The sequence below is a fragment of the Actinia tenebrosa genome, unplaced genomic scaffold, assembly GCF_029948245.1.
Source record: "Actinia tenebrosa isolate PJP-AT-01 unplaced genomic scaffold, QUT_ActTen_1.0 PGA_scaffold0__85_contigs__length_37466705, whole genome shotgun sequence".
In the NCBI taxonomy this organism is placed as follows: Eukaryota; Metazoa; Cnidaria; class Anthozoa; order Actiniaria; family Actiniidae; genus Actinia; species Actinia tenebrosa.
In genome coordinates, this window is record NW_028292569.1 from 26,982,935 (window position 1) to 26,999,005 (window position 16,071).

General features: G+C 35.4%; 3 protein-coding genes across 3 annotated transcripts; 1 reads left to right on the plus strand and 2 right to left on the minus strand.

Annotated features, from left to right (window-relative positions):
* LOC148913985 (insulin-like peptide IlO1_i1) lies at nt 1–2,552 on the plus strand. The gene is made up of 3 exons (XM_089038433.1): nt 1–23; nt 835–1,041; nt 2,361–2,552. Exons 1-3 carry the CDS (start codon nt 5–7, stop codon nt 2,507–2,509), a joined length of 375 nt encoding a protein of 124 aa, XP_088894559.1. The 5' UTR covers nt 1–4; the 3' UTR covers nt 2,510–2,552.
* Nucleotides 2,553–3,805: 1,253 nt separating this feature from the next.
* Nucleotides 3,806–5,536, minus strand: LOC148913986 (tyrosine-protein kinase receptor Tie-1-like). Its single transcript, XM_089025741.1, has 5 exons — nt 5,487–5,536; nt 5,333–5,373; nt 4,841–4,937; nt 4,485–4,584; nt 3,806–3,868 (listed from the first exon to the last, which is right to left on the minus strand). Exons 1-5 carry the CDS (start codon nt 5,534–5,536, stop codon nt 3,806–3,808), a joined length of 351 nt encoding a protein of 116 aa, XP_088881867.1.
* LOC148913987 (ephrin type-A receptor 7-like) lies at nt 4,927–13,912 on the minus strand. Its single transcript, XM_089038333.1, has 16 exons — nt 13,824–13,912; nt 11,873–12,014; nt 11,694–11,785; nt 10,808–11,516; nt 10,501–10,653; nt 9,866–10,204; nt 9,422–9,630; nt 9,249–9,327; nt 7,961–8,145; nt 7,224–7,470; nt 6,573–6,686; nt 6,021–6,208; nt 5,673–5,792; nt 5,487–5,557; nt 5,333–5,373; nt 4,927–4,937 (listed from the first exon to the last, which is right to left on the minus strand). The coding sequence occupies exons 1-14, from the start codon at nt 13,851–13,853 to the stop codon at nt 5,537–5,539; spliced, it is 2,628 nt and encodes an 875-aa protein (XP_088894459.1). The 5' UTR covers nt 13,854–13,912; the 3' UTR covers nt 4,927–4,937; nt 5,333–5,373; nt 5,487–5,536.
* Between the last annotated feature and the right edge of the window lie 2,159 nt (nt 13,913–16,071).

A 16,071-nucleotide genomic window follows, 5' to 3' on the forward strand; every position in this document is an offset into this window, starting at 1 on the left:
TTTCATGCTCTTTGCTAGAGAAGGTAAGTGTTTGACAAAAATGTAAAATTGTTTTAAGTTAATCTTAAAATCTCTTTAATTTATTGTTTTACACTGAGTGATTCGAAGGTCGACTTGTTGAGGGAAAGGAACTGAATCGCCGCGTACAGTTTTCCTTTCCGAATACTGCAAACATTACAATGTTTTCATCATTTTCCTTTATTTCACTTTATGTTTTGCAATTCTCTTCAACAAAAACAAATATGAATTTTACTTATATAATTACTATAGGCTTGAGGATTTTTTTGATCCTTTTCACCAATTTTTTAAATATTTTTTCATTTGTCAACTGACGTTTCAGTTCGCCTTCGCTCTTGGGTCTTTCCTATTTATTTGAACAAGGAACTAGCCGACTAAGATATATAATTTCGGCAATAATTGCAGTTTGCACCTTTTAGTTTTCGTAACAAAATCAATACTAAATTTCTATAGTGTAATTTTACTGATAATAACGTGGGTCAACGTCTAAAAGTGGTCTACTTGTTAGGATACATAAATAAATGAATATATATATATATATATATATATATATATATAACGTGAAAAAGAAAGAAACAAACTGTCATAAAATCATAGTGTGTTTTTCACGACAAATTTGAAAAAAATTGATGAAAGTTTTAAACTATAAAAATAATTTATATAAAATATAGTCTAAAACTTTCATCATTTAATTTTTTTCAAACTTCATCAAATTATGCAATTTTCAATAAGTACTTTAAGTACAGTAAAATATCGCAATGTTTTATTATCAACTTTCTCTGATTACCTTCTTTATTTCTATTTGATTTTTCTAAGGAGAAAATAAGATGTTTATCTACACAACTATTATGCTTCTACTTTTGGCTGAAATAAACCACAGTCAAGGATGTAGAGGATATTGCAAGATTAACGAATCCCCACAAACTAATATCGATTACAGAATTTGTGGGGACCAAATTGCACAGAAGTACATGGAATTGTGTGGAAATCCTAGAGCTGGAAGACGAAACCACATCACACACGGTAAGTGACTAAACCTTTTTAGAAAACCTAGATTAGAAAGTATACGTTACGTCTTGCCATTAAAAATTCCATGGTCAGCGCTTGGGCGTAATAGCTAGGATATAAAGTTCTTATACTCATTAATAATTCATGAGGAAACCAGCCAATCAATGAGCTATTTTTGGGTCACATGATGTTACTTGAAACCTGGTAAAGTCATGTGAAAGAACTGAATTCAGTATGTAGTAACTGCAACAAAATTAATTCAGTCCTAGGACTGAATTCATTTTGTTCCAGTTACTCCAAGTCGAATAATAATGACATAATGAGCATGAGAAGTCATTTCAAAGCCTCCAATATCGGACTGGACGGGATTTTAAGTCCACGCAATTAGTTCCAATGAACTAATTGCTTGCGGACTTGAAACCCCGTCCAGTCCGATTTTGGAGGCTTTGAAATATTACTTGAATACCAAGTTCAATACCAAAGAAGCTCATGCGGGGATTTAAAACGAGTTATAGCCATATATTTATTTCTTTTGTACGATGTTCCGGAATATTTTACTTTTTTCTAGTCAATTATTTGTTTCTAATAAATTACGTAAATAGCTTAAAAAAAAAAATTTTAAAAATTAAAGACAGACTATCCTAAATCTTTGATTGAAAGATTCAGTAAATCTCTTCTGAAAGTAAGGAAATTCAGCAAGAAGGCTTTTTTTTTCATATCAAAAACCAAACTTCTCATTTGGATATACAGTCAATGTCATTAACGTTGTCCACCAAAAAAAGACATTTACACATTTACACGTTTACACATTTAGACTAAAAGAAATATCATGTGTTTCCTCGAAGGTTCTGGCATAAAACAAATGCAGAAATACCATTCTCCATCTTTTAAAAATCCTCACTAAACGGTCAGGGCATTCTGGATTTTCGATTCACGAGTTGAATTTTACATTTAAAGTTCAGGCTGACGAACAAAAGGCAAAGAATACATAATGAAACACGTGATATATCTTTTAGTCTAAATGTGTAAATGTGTAAATGTACGTATAAATGCGTAAATGTCTTTTTTCGGTGGAAAACGTTAATGACATCGACTGTATACGAACATTCCAGATAATGGTTATAGTGTTATACGTTTCTGCTTCCTAATGAGTTTCTGGAATACACAAAAAAATTTTCTGTGTTTCTTATTGACTCTATTGTTATTCACTTTTTTTGAACCTTCTTACCACACAAAGATAATTGGAAAGTCCTACTTTTATGACACACTTTCTTGTCATAATTCCCAGCAACCGCGTTTTATGAAATGCGTTGTGTATTTTTCTTTCTTTACAGGACTTGACCATCGTTCAATTTTGGAGTCGAACTCGCTTGCCAAAAGATTTCTCATCAGTCGTAGACAGCCAAACAGTCAGAGTACAGACATAGTAGAAGAGTGTTGCGTGGAGGGATGTAGGGCTGAAGAGGTTCAGGAGTATTGTTAATAGTACTAAGACAACAGTGAAAACAAAGCTTTGATTTATTTAACATTCGTACTTTATATTGAAAAGAGTTTTCCACTTATCACGTCACAGTTGTGCATCATGGGATTGAATCGGCCCTTTGCAGTTAACGGTCACGTGTCTGTACTGGTGAGCAAACTTTTTTTTAAATTTTAATTATAAATTGGTGATTCTTTTTAGCTACTTGTAAAGAACTGAATGAAACGATGTGTAACCAGTGTTTCACGAAATGTAGTTTTATTACGATCACTTGAAACAGGTGGTAGAAAGTGTGTTTGCTCACCAGTAAATTTCACCCATGTTCATAAAGATGTTCATTCATTTGCTCGCAGTGAATTAATCAGCACGTGATTACTGAACTGCCAAGGGCCTTTCCGAACAAGCCAAGCCCAGCTAACATGCTACCTGCAACAATGTTTTGTAGTCTTGTTGCAATTCATGGTAGAACTATGGTTTTTTGACTGCTATTCTTCTTCTTTTTTTCAATGTTATCGAAGTCTTTGTTTATTTGCAATGTTTGTGTGCATTTCGATCCAACAAGTCTTTGCGATATCTATTTTTAGTAACCGTGAAAAATGAACTTGATATACTGAAAACATGCTTCTTGGCAGGAAAGTGAGGGGAGCTTCTTGGAGCTTAACGTCTAAAAAGGTGTCTGCTTGTATAAATCCCGAATAAGCACTATACATCAGATAAATCCTTACACAAAAGATCCAATCTAATCTAAAACTCTAACCATATGTCTTCCTTTGTCGCACGAGGCTATAATAATAGTTGTAACTGCTGGATTTTATACAAGGATAAATCTAGTTCGGGATAGCGCTTTTATCCTCTGGATAGTGCTTATACGATAACTATAACTTATACGGGCTTCGTATAGTAAGACCGCTCCTGTTGTGTGAAATGGATGGTTCGACGGGTCGTTTGAATAATGTTCCATGAATCACTTTCATAGAACAAAAGTTATAAGCTGGTGATTGAGTCAATAAGTATTATTAATCTGTTTTACGCTTCCAGCAGCAGCTTTAAATTTATCTATCAAATAGAGTGGCAAATAATGATAATGTACTCTTTAGTATGCAATCGCGAATTAAGGCTATTAGTATATTAATTAATCGACTTATTAGCTTTATAGTGCGTAATCAGTTACATCCTCCCCCTTCATTTGCTCCTTATACAAATCATCTTGGCACGGTTGTAATAAGGGTGGGTAGCGCGATGATGCCGTGATACCCAAACCTATTTAACGTTGGTATTAACGTATTACAAAACTTCTAGCTACAAAGCTGCATCAAAATTAACATAAAGGCTGTCTTCGAATACGTCAAGGTTGATGTAATCCTTAAAGAGAAACAAGCAAACAAACAAGATTAGCATAAAATAATGCCCTGCACAGAAGCTGTGCTTCTTTTGTTTTCCGTCATCAGTCATGGAAAAATCCAATCACACTAGTTTCGTTGCTTTTGCTCTTGTAATCTTGTTTTTACTGCTGCTGTTTTTGTTATAAGTTAAGGTCTAGCATTGATAAGTTTCAGTTGTTGATGATGTGATGCCGAAGATGATGAGCTGCTTTTTGTAGTTGCTATTGTGCTTTTGATTTATTCGTTGTAATCCGTGGTTTAAAATTAAGACCGCTAAGGTGATTGTCGTCGTCGTCGCTTTGTCGTTCTAACAGTTGTTCTTTTTTTCAATGCTGCTGCCTCTACTGATGACTATCAGTGTCGTGGCTGATGTAGTGATTGTGGTAGTTGTGAATAGTCTGGTGGAATGTGTTGATGGTGGTCGTTACTGTCGTCGTTGTTGTTTGGCAACAACAAGGCATATGATCATGTATGACACAATCTCGTTCAATCAATGACAAATTTACAGGAAACTAAAGACGAAAAATGTCATTTTTGCATTCCCCCCCTTCCCCCCCCCCCCCCCCCCCCCCCCCCCCCCCCAAACAAATTTATACCTCTGTAGCCTTGTAGTAAGTGTTGATCTCCTCGCGGATTGTGTTGAAAGGGGGTCTCTCTTCGGGTTTATCCTTCCAACATTTCAGCATCAGAGAGTAACTAGAATAACAGGGAAAATACGTTTTAAAGATATAGCTTTTTCTTACAAGTGTGTCTCCTCAAAGACCTTGGTGAAATGCATAAGATGTGCCCTTTTCCCAATCTTTGGAAAGTGACCATGCTACGACCTCTAGCCGGATTATGAATTTATCCCAGCGCAAACGAGACCCCACTATACAATTTTAATACATTTTAATGTAATTCCCACTAAAGAAATGAGAGAAAATTACAGTTCATATCAATCACGGAATCTTACAGTATTTTTGAGAGATGTGGAGGTTTGGGCATCCTGTAACCTTCGCGAAGAAGCCTTGTAACATCATTTCCATTACAACCAGGATACGGCGAATCACCTGAAATAAAATGAAGTATATAATAAGTCGATAAAAAACGGTTGTTATAATATTTTGCTAATTAAACACACTCATACATTGGTTAATTTTTTCAGATTATTAGGATGTATTTTAAAGATATTTTTAGTGTTATTGACTATAAAAGTACCGAATTTCTTTACCGCATCTCGCAGTCCTTCGTCTTTTTAAATTTAAATGTTACGTTATGCTTCTTGTAAATGTCCAGACACATATGTTTATCAAGATTTACTGCCAAACGAAATACATGCGAGTAAGTATAAGACTCTTCCTTTTAAATAATTGATGGGAGCGAAGTCCGAATCCTATATACTGAAGTTGAAACGTGAAGTTGGGAAAGGGAAGCTGGCGATGCAAAAGATATCATAGTAGTTTACCCAGAGTGAAGAGCTCCCACAAGACGATACCATAGGCCCACCTGCAGGACAATAAGCAAAAAATAAAATAAAAAATGAAAACTCACCGAGCAAGGTTAAGAATATTATTATTCCAAAAACTTAGGAAGAAATAAATAGTCCAAGAAAAACCTACACGTCACTGGCAATGGTCGATTGTCCAAAAAAGATTGACTCTGGTGGCATCTACTTGACAGGAAGTCTGGCCTGCGAAAGAAAGTAGGAAAACAATGCAAAGAATCAATGAGCTAGATAATAGCAACTTAAACATATTTGGAAGATTTCATTATTTGATGATAGTGGAATTATTTGTTTGTCTTACCCCAGAAGAACGTGTATAAATATCTTCACTGACTTTCCTTGCAAGTCCCAGGTCTGAAATTTTACAGATCTTGTTTTCTCCTACGAGGACGTTACGAGCAGCAAGATCTCGATGCACGCACTGAAAACGGTTGAAGATCAATGTATATATCTTTACACATATTGACTGATGGGCAAGAACTCGAAATAGTCACCAAAGGCTATCAGTCAGTGAGATCAAAATCCGGGTCTTGCCGAAAGTATGCACGAATATGCATCATCGATTGTTTTACTAGAGTTTTGGCCTAGCGAGCTTTCAACGTCCAGATTAGGATCCCACATAATGGAAAGAAAAAGAGATAACGCGCACCTTGTTATCAGCAAGGAAGCTCATCCCATCTGCAATCATCCAACCGAACCTCAGCAAGTCCTTAGATTTCAGTCTAGACTCAGGACGAAGATCACCTGAGCAGTACGAGTCTTCGTGACCTCTGGAGCGCCTCAGGTAGCCAAGCAAATCGCCGTACGGCAAATATTCCAGTAGGATGGACTGAGGACCTTAAAGTTCAATAAGTTTGTCTCATGATCATTTGTATATGTACACGTATTATGATTATGAGAATAGATGCATTCAATACCAGATGAACTCAATGTTTGTAAGCAGTGGCGTACATCGTGATGGTAGTGTGCATGCCAACTATTTTAACAATAAGTCATGATTCGAGAAATTAAAAGAAAAACCGTAGGAAAGGAAAATAACTTATATAGGGAAAGCAGTACTACATGATGATAGCGTACATGGTGCGCAAGCAATTATATAATCTACCGTGGTATGGAATTTTATTTACCACGGGCAGTTGACCAATCAAAGAGTAGCCTTTTTAATTAACAGATACGGTAAAAAAAATCAATATGTCCTTACCACCGGGTATCGTGCAACAACCATATAACCTGACTACATGTCTGTGAGGTGCCATTCTCATCATCAGTTTCAGCTCAGTTAGGAAATCTTCCTTGTCCCTGAGTTTCACGTTTTCTAAAGAAACACAGCAAACGATAGATCGTCAGTCGAATGAAAACTGATTCTCCTGGCTAGAACATTTTTCTTCGTAATCCATGTAATAAAAGTTGCAATAGTCCCCTTCACAGTTCCCTGAGCCATCATGAAAGGTAGCCGTGCGTTTGCATCCAATCGAGACGAACGTCGAGCTTGCAATGATAGAGACATGTGAATAATTGTTGAGGGTGTTAAAAAAGGTCTCTATCATTGCAAGCTCAACGTTCGTCTCGCTTGGATGCAAAGGCACGGGTACCTTTCAAGATGGCGCAGGGAACTGTGAAGGGAACTATTATAATTGCCGTAAGACTCAAAGTCCATACGGCGCCTCAGCTTCAGGTATGGCAAATGTGAGCAGGATTGATTTTTTTAGATTCGGACCCTGCTGTATCTGGATTGGATTTCACAATTTTTTCCCAAAACAATCTATGCAGAGTAAGAAGCATAATCGGCACGGACAACAGTTCCAAAAGAGAACAAAAGAGCAAACGTTTATGAATTTCCTATTACTAGTACCCTTTAATGTCTTCACCGCTACCATCACTTGTCCAGGAATACCAGGAAGGCCAATAGCAATGGCTTTATCAACATAACCAAAGTTACCACTACCAAGACGTTTGATGACAGAAATGTTTTCTCTTGGTACCTCCCAATTAGCATCGTCTGGTACCACCATATATAGGTTATCACGTGATTCTGGTGTTTCTTGGTCATGTGATTCCTGGGGATTGTTGAAACCCTCAAGGAAGACAATGTCATTATTCTTAGAAAAAAATAAGAAAACCATTTGTTAAGAAATAAATACGATGAAAACATTAATTCAGTGACTGCTGCACAATCCTTGCGGCGCAGTGGTATCACAACATCCTACGGCCTATAACAATTTGGCAGCTCGTTATCTTTTACAGACTTGTCCTGACTTGTTCTTCCGTCTTGGGCTAAACGTTGTCCTCAATTCTAGATGGTTGATTGCGGGGGTCTGCGTTTGATCATATGATCCCCCAAAAAACCTCAATATATTATCTTGTCGTCATATTATCACTGTTTTTTTTTTTTTTTTTTTTTTTTCCTCTCGTTTTAAAACCCCTTGGAAACATTGTCAATACTTTGAGTTCCAACTATACGAACGTATCTTTCAAGGGAAGGCCATGTGGTCTAAAATTGGTAGATTCTAAGCCCAAAGTCTATGGTTTATTCATACATGGAAAGGGACATCGTAAATAATTTCAGTGTTTATTATTTGTACTACTGACCATATTTGGGTCTTTTGAAGGTAGTGCAAACTTGACTGTTTGTTTCTGATCAAGGGAACTTGATGTTGCTGAATCTCTTCTTCTTCCTCTTTTTCTTACAAAATAAACAATGACTAGAACAACGATTCCGAGAAACATAACACCAACCATGGCTCCCAGAACAGGTACCGTGACATCGACTCTCTCTGTATGTTATGAAAATATATAGAGAGTTTATTCAAGAAAGCATAAATAAGAGAGGGAAACTTCTTATTGTGGCGTGCTTCATGTAAATTCTCGGTTGGGCTATATTTAGTAACCGGATGCAGTTTAAATTTTACCTTACCCTACTCCCAATCTTATTTATGCTCTCTTGGTTTATTACTAAACTTCGATGAATTCTTAATTTATTATTTTCTCTTTGTTCTCAGCATCATTAAGGCATGGCTCTTAGATGAAAGACTGATTAGCTATATCATAGCCAGTTTTCTACGAATCTTCCCCAAACTTGGCAAGTTAATGTCTTTTGTGAAAAGAAGGAACCTTAGAGCCTTGGTTACCATGGAAACTAAGTCACGTGACCACACGGCCGCCATCTTGGATTTTTAAACAAGCCGTTTGTAAACGTACCAAAACATCTTTGAAAGTCATAAAAATGCAGATTACTATTCATATTTACAATGCCTATATGGATCTAATGGGATATCTTGGAAATTATTTTAAGTTTAATTTTTGTAATATTTTCTATTTTTTCCAAAAAATTAAAAATATTCTAAAACTTAAACTTAATATAATTTCCAAGATATCCAATTAGATCCATATAGGTATTGCAAATATCAAAAGGAATATGGATTTTCAGGACTTTTGAAGTAGTTTCAATACGATTACAAACGATTTTTTTTTAAACTCCAAGATGGTGGCCTTGTGGTCACGTGACCTGGTTTCCATGGTAACAGATATGCGGTAATTGCTTGCCTTGAAGAATTACTACTACGAGCCAAATTTGGGAAAGATTCATAGTAAACTGTCAAAGATATGAATAAATAACTGATTTTCCATCACTTCCTCAAAAGAGCCATGCCTTAATGGTGCTGAGTTTTTGTTATTGTTTATCATTATTGTGAGCATTGCTGTCGTTTGTCTTGTTATTGTTGCTGTCTATCTTTTGTTGTTGCAAACCAGGGTGATAAAAATGTTAGTGGTGTAAATAGAACTGCGGAATGAAGGCTGTTGGTGGTGATGATATCGTTTGCTAGGTCTGTCATATTTTATCATCTTGCTATAATTTCATTAAAACAAATATTTTTACCTTTCTCTAGGTTATCTCCGACCACCGTTACGGTTTGACTGGCTGAATGCCCAAGGCCAATACGCGAGCTCGCTTGTACCTGAAATGGAAACACAGTTTCTTCTCAAAAAAAACTAAGAAAATGGCTAGAATATAAAGAACAAGAGAACCATGAAAAAAGCTAGTCTTCGTACCCGAAATATATATTCATTTCCTGTCTCCAGGCCAGTAATAGTCGCATTAGTTGATGTTGTGTTGAATTTATTGACGTTTGAAGGATGATCCACAGGATAGTACGACACATGATAGTACGTGATAACACCGTTCTTTTCTTCGACCTCCCAACTCAAAAACACTGATGTGGAACTCAGTTGTTTTACAGTGACCACTGGGATTCCTGGAACTATAGGCAAGTAAAAGTTAGCACATGTAAATACATTTTTTGGCAGTTAGATATTCGCAATGCGAAGGAGAAGAGGAGAGACTGAATTGAAGGGGTTGGGAAAATGTGGTCTCCCTTTCGTTTTTCCCTCTGATCCTTTAGGCATGCGGACTTATAAAATATGAAAATTTAGGCAAAATATGTTTCTAGAAAAAAATCGTTGTAATATTTGCCATAAGTGAACTCTTAGGGATACCTGATTCTTTTGTTCTTATTATGAATTCAGCAAACTTCGCAAAATCATTTTTCTCTTCAGCTAACTTGCTCACTCCATTCTTAGCATAGACTTTCAACTGGTAATATGTGTAGGCTGACAGACTGTTGATGCTAGCGAGTCTAGAGTTTCCGTTGACAGTAATATTAGAACCAGTACATTCTTGTGTGCATTTCGTTCCTTGGTCGTTACATTGCTTGCATTCTGCTGTGTAATACACATCTGATCGTCCTCCATTGTCAGTAGGTGGAGACCATGTTACAGTAACAAGCGATGCATTATGGAATGTGATGCTTAAGTTTTGCGGTGCTGAAGGTTGTCCTGTGAGAAGAAATATGTGGATAAATTACACTGGAAAACCAGTGACGTTTCACGGAGATTAAGAAGGTTCCTTGATGACGTTTTGATAAATGTTTTTAAAAATCTCGGTAGGGACATGTAGTGCCGTGTCTAGGATTTTAATTCGAAGGAGCTTGAGGAGCTCGAGGGATCTGGCGTGCTGTGACTAGCTCAAAAAATGTCGTCAATTATGTACCGTTACCTGTGCTATAAAAAGCCATACCAAGTGTGTCAAAGTAATAATTTTAATTAAAGTGAATTAAGAAAAAAATTTTCACCTGCACAGCTGTCAAACTTTGTTTGTTTGTCTGTCCTGTAGAAGTTTGGCTTACAATCACAACTGGTTCTGCTACTTTCCTGTTCGCTGTTGAGTGGACACGTGGTACAATTGCTGTTACTGACTTTGTCGCTATATGTACCAAGAGAACATTCTGGAAAAATAAATAAACAAATAAATCAAAAAGAAAAAATCCCAGATCTATACATAAGAATCAACCGGGAAACTTTGAGTCGGAATGTATTGACAACACTACAATGTTAAATCTATCTATTTTACAGTAAATCCTAATGTATGTTTTACTTTACCTCTACATTCTGATCGAGCACTGATTGTAGCAACCTTTCCATATCCATAATCACATCCACACTCCCCGTGGTATCTATCAGTGCTCCATTCTCCATCATCTTGACAATATCCATACAAGTCACTCTCGTTGGTCAGCGGTTTGACGTGTTGTGCACTGCTGCAAGACCCTTTCACTTTAGTTGAGTTATTCGCAGGGGCTATGGTCAGCGGTAATTGTACGAGATTCGATGAAAGTTTGATGGAAGGACATCGATAATATTGCACGCTGACAGAAAATAGTTTCACACAACCTCCTTGGTAGTGAAAAGCAAGATATACATAAGGCTTGACAGCATCTACCATCACTGAGAATGCTTCTTTATTCCGTTGTGCTTGGTCGAGGTTTCCAGCAGTGGACAGTACTTTAGGGCTTGACGTTCCTATTTTCTCAAAGATACCAAGGTTTGTGTATGGATTAGGAAAATTTCTTTCAGGTCGAGTAGGGGATTTGTGAAAGTATAAGCTAAAGTTTTGACGACAGTATTGATTGTTTATGACAGAGCAGTCACTCATAGCATACTCGATGGTTATATCAATCCTATTAGCAGGACTAATAAAGATGTGAGTACTTGTTAACCATTGGTTTGCTTTCGGAGTATGAGACAATGCATCACAAACAGAATATCTCACAGGTTTAGTTCTATCATCATTGGGCCAAGCATTCTTCCACTGTAGATTAGAAATAAGAGTTCCGGATATAAGTATTACAAAATTGTGTTGATAATAGTGTAGTGGCAGATGTAAAATAGGTGTCGATAAACAAAACTAATTTCATTTTATATATTATATTTCATATTTTATATATAGTGCATACTTGTTTCAAATCTTTTATGCCGTATATCATACCTGTTCTACACCCCCTCCAGTTGGCCCAGTTGCTTTCCAAGACCATGTCCACTGAGAAGATGATATCTTTTTTGGCACAGTGATTACATGTACTAAAAGACAAAGTAAACGTATAGAAATACTGATGATACATTTTTCGTTTTAAAGATATTATTCCAACGTTCGAATCAAATACTCACCGCTTTCCGCTCTTGTATATACTGGCAGATTATGAACAACCAATAAAAACAAGAAGATTATTTTGCAGATTCTCGCATTCATTGATAAATGCATTTTGAATGACAACCAGTTGATGATTCCGAGCACATTTTTATTGAATGACTAAAAGTAAAAGAAAAAAATAGAATAAATTAAAATACATAACACAGCATCATCTCTCATCTGATAATAATAAATAATACTAATAAATAGACATTTTGTTGCCTTATCAGTAATTTATCATTAGTTAGAGTGAAGTCATTAAACCCGTTAAATAGATAAATAGATTGTTTCGATAAGTTGGACGCGAAGCGTGTTAAGACATAAGACTCTTTATTACTTGTCATTTATAGCAATACTTGTGTAAACATTTAACACTTATTTACTGGGACCGAGGGAAACAGTATGTTTTGTGGTCCCGAGACCGCTGATGTTTCACGAGGCGGAGCCGAGTGTTTTATTATCATACCAAGTGCTTTATTATCATACCAAGTGTCAAAAAGAACAAAACATCCTTTTTCCTTGCATTTGCGTAAAACGATTTCAACAGTTCATTGATGTCTCTTTGTCCATGTTTTCAAAATCTTGAGGTTGGCATTTTTCCTCACAAAATTCTCGTAAAATCTTGACTGCTTGTTCAGTCGATTTTTTTGTCCATGTAGAATCCTTGTCTTCTAGTAACTTGGATATTTCCGCCTCTCTGCGGCAAGAAAATCGGGAAGACTCCATGTTTTAATCTGATGTTTCGTGAAAGAAAACGTGTGAATGAATTTTGCAAACGCGCGCTCAAATGTTTTGCTTTCTGGTTTCCGGTTTTTATAGTTTTTCAATCACGTGACTTTCGGTTTTGTTATTCCCGGTCCATAACATAATATTCCCCTCCCAGAATGGTCGCCAGGAAACAGTTGAATTTCTTCACGTTCACGTGACACACTCTCGACCAATAGAAATTGAGAAAAAATTGAACTTTGACACTTAGTATATAATAATATATGTTGTATTGGGTTACATCCCCGGTTACGAGTCATTTTAATTTTATTTTCATTTTTTTCATTTAAATGACTCATAACCGGGGATGTAACCCAATACAACACATAATGTTTACACAAGTATTGCTATGATTGACAAGTAGTACGTCATATCATAACAAAGATTTTCAATAATCAACTGTGTATTTTTACTAATAATATATAATACTAATAATTAGGCATTTTCTTGACTTATTAGTAATTTATTATTAGTTAGAGAGAAGTCATTAAACCCGTTAAATAGATATTAGACTAGTTAATACACATTAGTAGACCCTAACCCATTGTTTTCTTAATTTGTGTCTATTTGACTATTACAAGTTGACTATTATGTTTTGTTTACCGGATAAATCTCTTCGCTCTAATCAGTCGGTATACTCAACCATAGGCCGTAGTCGATAGACCGTAGTTTATATTTAATTTATGTCATGCAGCTGAGTTTACATGATGGCCATGATTGGTCTATAAATAGAATAATACAGACTGGAAAATGGTAAATTCATGTACTATATCAATATATACTATTGTGAATCAACTTTATTAGCCATCTAACAAGGAGCTAACAATTTTAAATAGTTATTATAGATAGCTCGTTTCATAATTTCCGCTTAATACTGAGTTTTGTTAACTTTTTTCTAGAGTAATAATGATGATAAATAATCATGTATTAGATGTATATGTTTATCTCGATTTTCTGAGTCTAACAGCTCAGAAACGTATCATTTCATGTTGAATTTTGGAACAAATATTTCGCTCATTTCCGCCTTGCTGAGTTGCAGAGCAACATCCGATATGTCACTGTCCTTCGATAAAATAAGTTAAGATCTTGATAAGAACACCTAAATTTACATACAATAAGCCTCAATGAAAATTACAAAATAATGCCAATATTTTTTTGTCTTACCATTGCAGGAAACTCTCTGATCCATGCCATCTTCACGTTTTCTTAAGTGAAGTGCACGAGAGCTCTTTAATTTATTTGTTGGTTTTAATTCAAGGTCATAGTTTTCATTAGGAGGTCATTATCAGCCTATCACAGCATGTTTACGGCGAGTGTTGGTGATGTCATCATTGCAAAAGTCCCTAGCAGCATTCACTGGAGCATTTCAAACACGAATTGAAATTTAGTTTCAGAATCATTTTCTTTGGTTTTAATTGGGAATTTGCTAGATACGTAATAACCAATATCTTGATGTCATTATTTAGCGACTTTTAGCGAAAAACAGTGTGTAAACTAATGATTTGCTGCATATCTTTTGACTCCTCCGGTTGACTGGGAGTGTAGTGTGGAAAACGGATAACCCCTTCTCTTCCTACGCAAACATCCATTATGATATCTCTAAATATCGTAGAGGGATAGCCCCAGGAATTTTGATTTCCGGATACGCTCTATAGGCGTTCACTCGGGCTTCGTTTTAAGCAATAAAGCGAAAATAAACAAGGTGACCCCAAAACGTAAGTTGAATATGCGCAAGAGTTCGACGTGGCATGTAAACGCATGGAAAGAAGACCAGCAATAGCATCTTCTCCTTCCCAAGTTTTGTAGCTCAAACTTCAATCTTTAATCTACAGAAATTTTGGTTTTTGAATAAATTATGAATAAAAATTTTCTCCTTTCCAATTCTGCTTCTCAAGCATCAAGCTCTGCGTGGTTATTTTTTGAATTTAGCCCATTTTAAGATTTTAACCACGCAGAGCGAAAGAAGTGCTATTTCTCAATGATCGGGTAAAATTTCGAGGCTTTATTTCACGTTTCAATGATTTTATTGAAAGTTTTGATGAATCTCCATACATTTCCTTATAACAGGACACCACAGAAACCAAGCTTGGGCTACCTGTGTTATATTAAGCTTCAAATTAATTCAGTCAAAGTGCAAAACGAATAAACTCGGACAACAACAACCTTAGCACGGTTGATAAATAACGAAAGAACGACTGCTGAATCCAGGTAGATTTTGAATATTTTTATACCTTACACAAAACCAAAACAACCACCAATAAACTAGTATTGGATTTTTGTTAGTGGACTGAGTATCATGTAAGAAAAGTAGTTTTAGTGTAAGTTGATTCCGGCTTGAATAAAGCAGGTATTTTATTGCAAAATAATGTGGCTTAATGTGAATAACATCTTACTGACATGCAGAGAAGAAAATAGTGAATTGATACTTGAGTTGTATTCTACTTAATTGATTACAATACTGATTGTTTACGAAGAATATAGTTGTACTAAAACGAATATCCAAAACCTATATGGAAAACATTGTCATAGCACTCTGACATCATTGCACGTACGCTTTTTCTTTATTGATTTCTTTAATTTTTTTCTTCATTTTTTTATTTTTCCTTTCTTCTTTTCTTTTCTTCTTTTCTTTTCCTTTCTCTTACTATTCCTTTAAGATTTATAGTGAAAGACCTTCATATAATGTTATCTGCTTTCTTAGAACATATCATTTGTAAGTTAATTAGTTTAGCAGTCGTTCTTCCCCGGCTTTTTCTTTGAGTTTTTTTTATTCAATAAACCTTCCATCTTGCGTTTATTTTCATTTTCTATTTTTTTTATTACAGCGTTCTTTTCTTAAAGTGTATATGACACGAAAACATTCCATCATTTAAAATGTATAGTTTGTTAGTAATAATGAATATATCGTAACAAAATTTGTTTCAAAAGCTTATTTCTTGAGATATTTGCGAAAGTTAATCCCAATTTGTGACGTCATTTTGTTGACACGTACTCTAGATTCAGTAGTAATGTACTAAATATAAATTGTAATTCATATGAATTAACAACAAAAGACATATTTTAGTCAGCTTCATTTGATAGCTTACGTAGTACTCTTCCAATGTCGGGAAACTGAAAAGTGTACTACTTGAAATTAAGATTCTATATTCAAACATATTTCATGTATTTGCAACAAAATCTGGAGACTTGTAAACAAAATGACGTCACAACTCGTGCTAAAATTTTTTGAATTTCTAGAGAAATGGGTTTTTGGAACAAATTTAACCGTGATATTCTTATTAATGCCAATAAACTACACATTCTTAACATTAAAATTTTTTCGTGTCATATACACTTTAATTAAGTCGTTTGTTCTGTTGTCATTCGTTTTCTCCCTTTCCCTTTCTTCCCATATTTATTTTTCTTCTTCCTA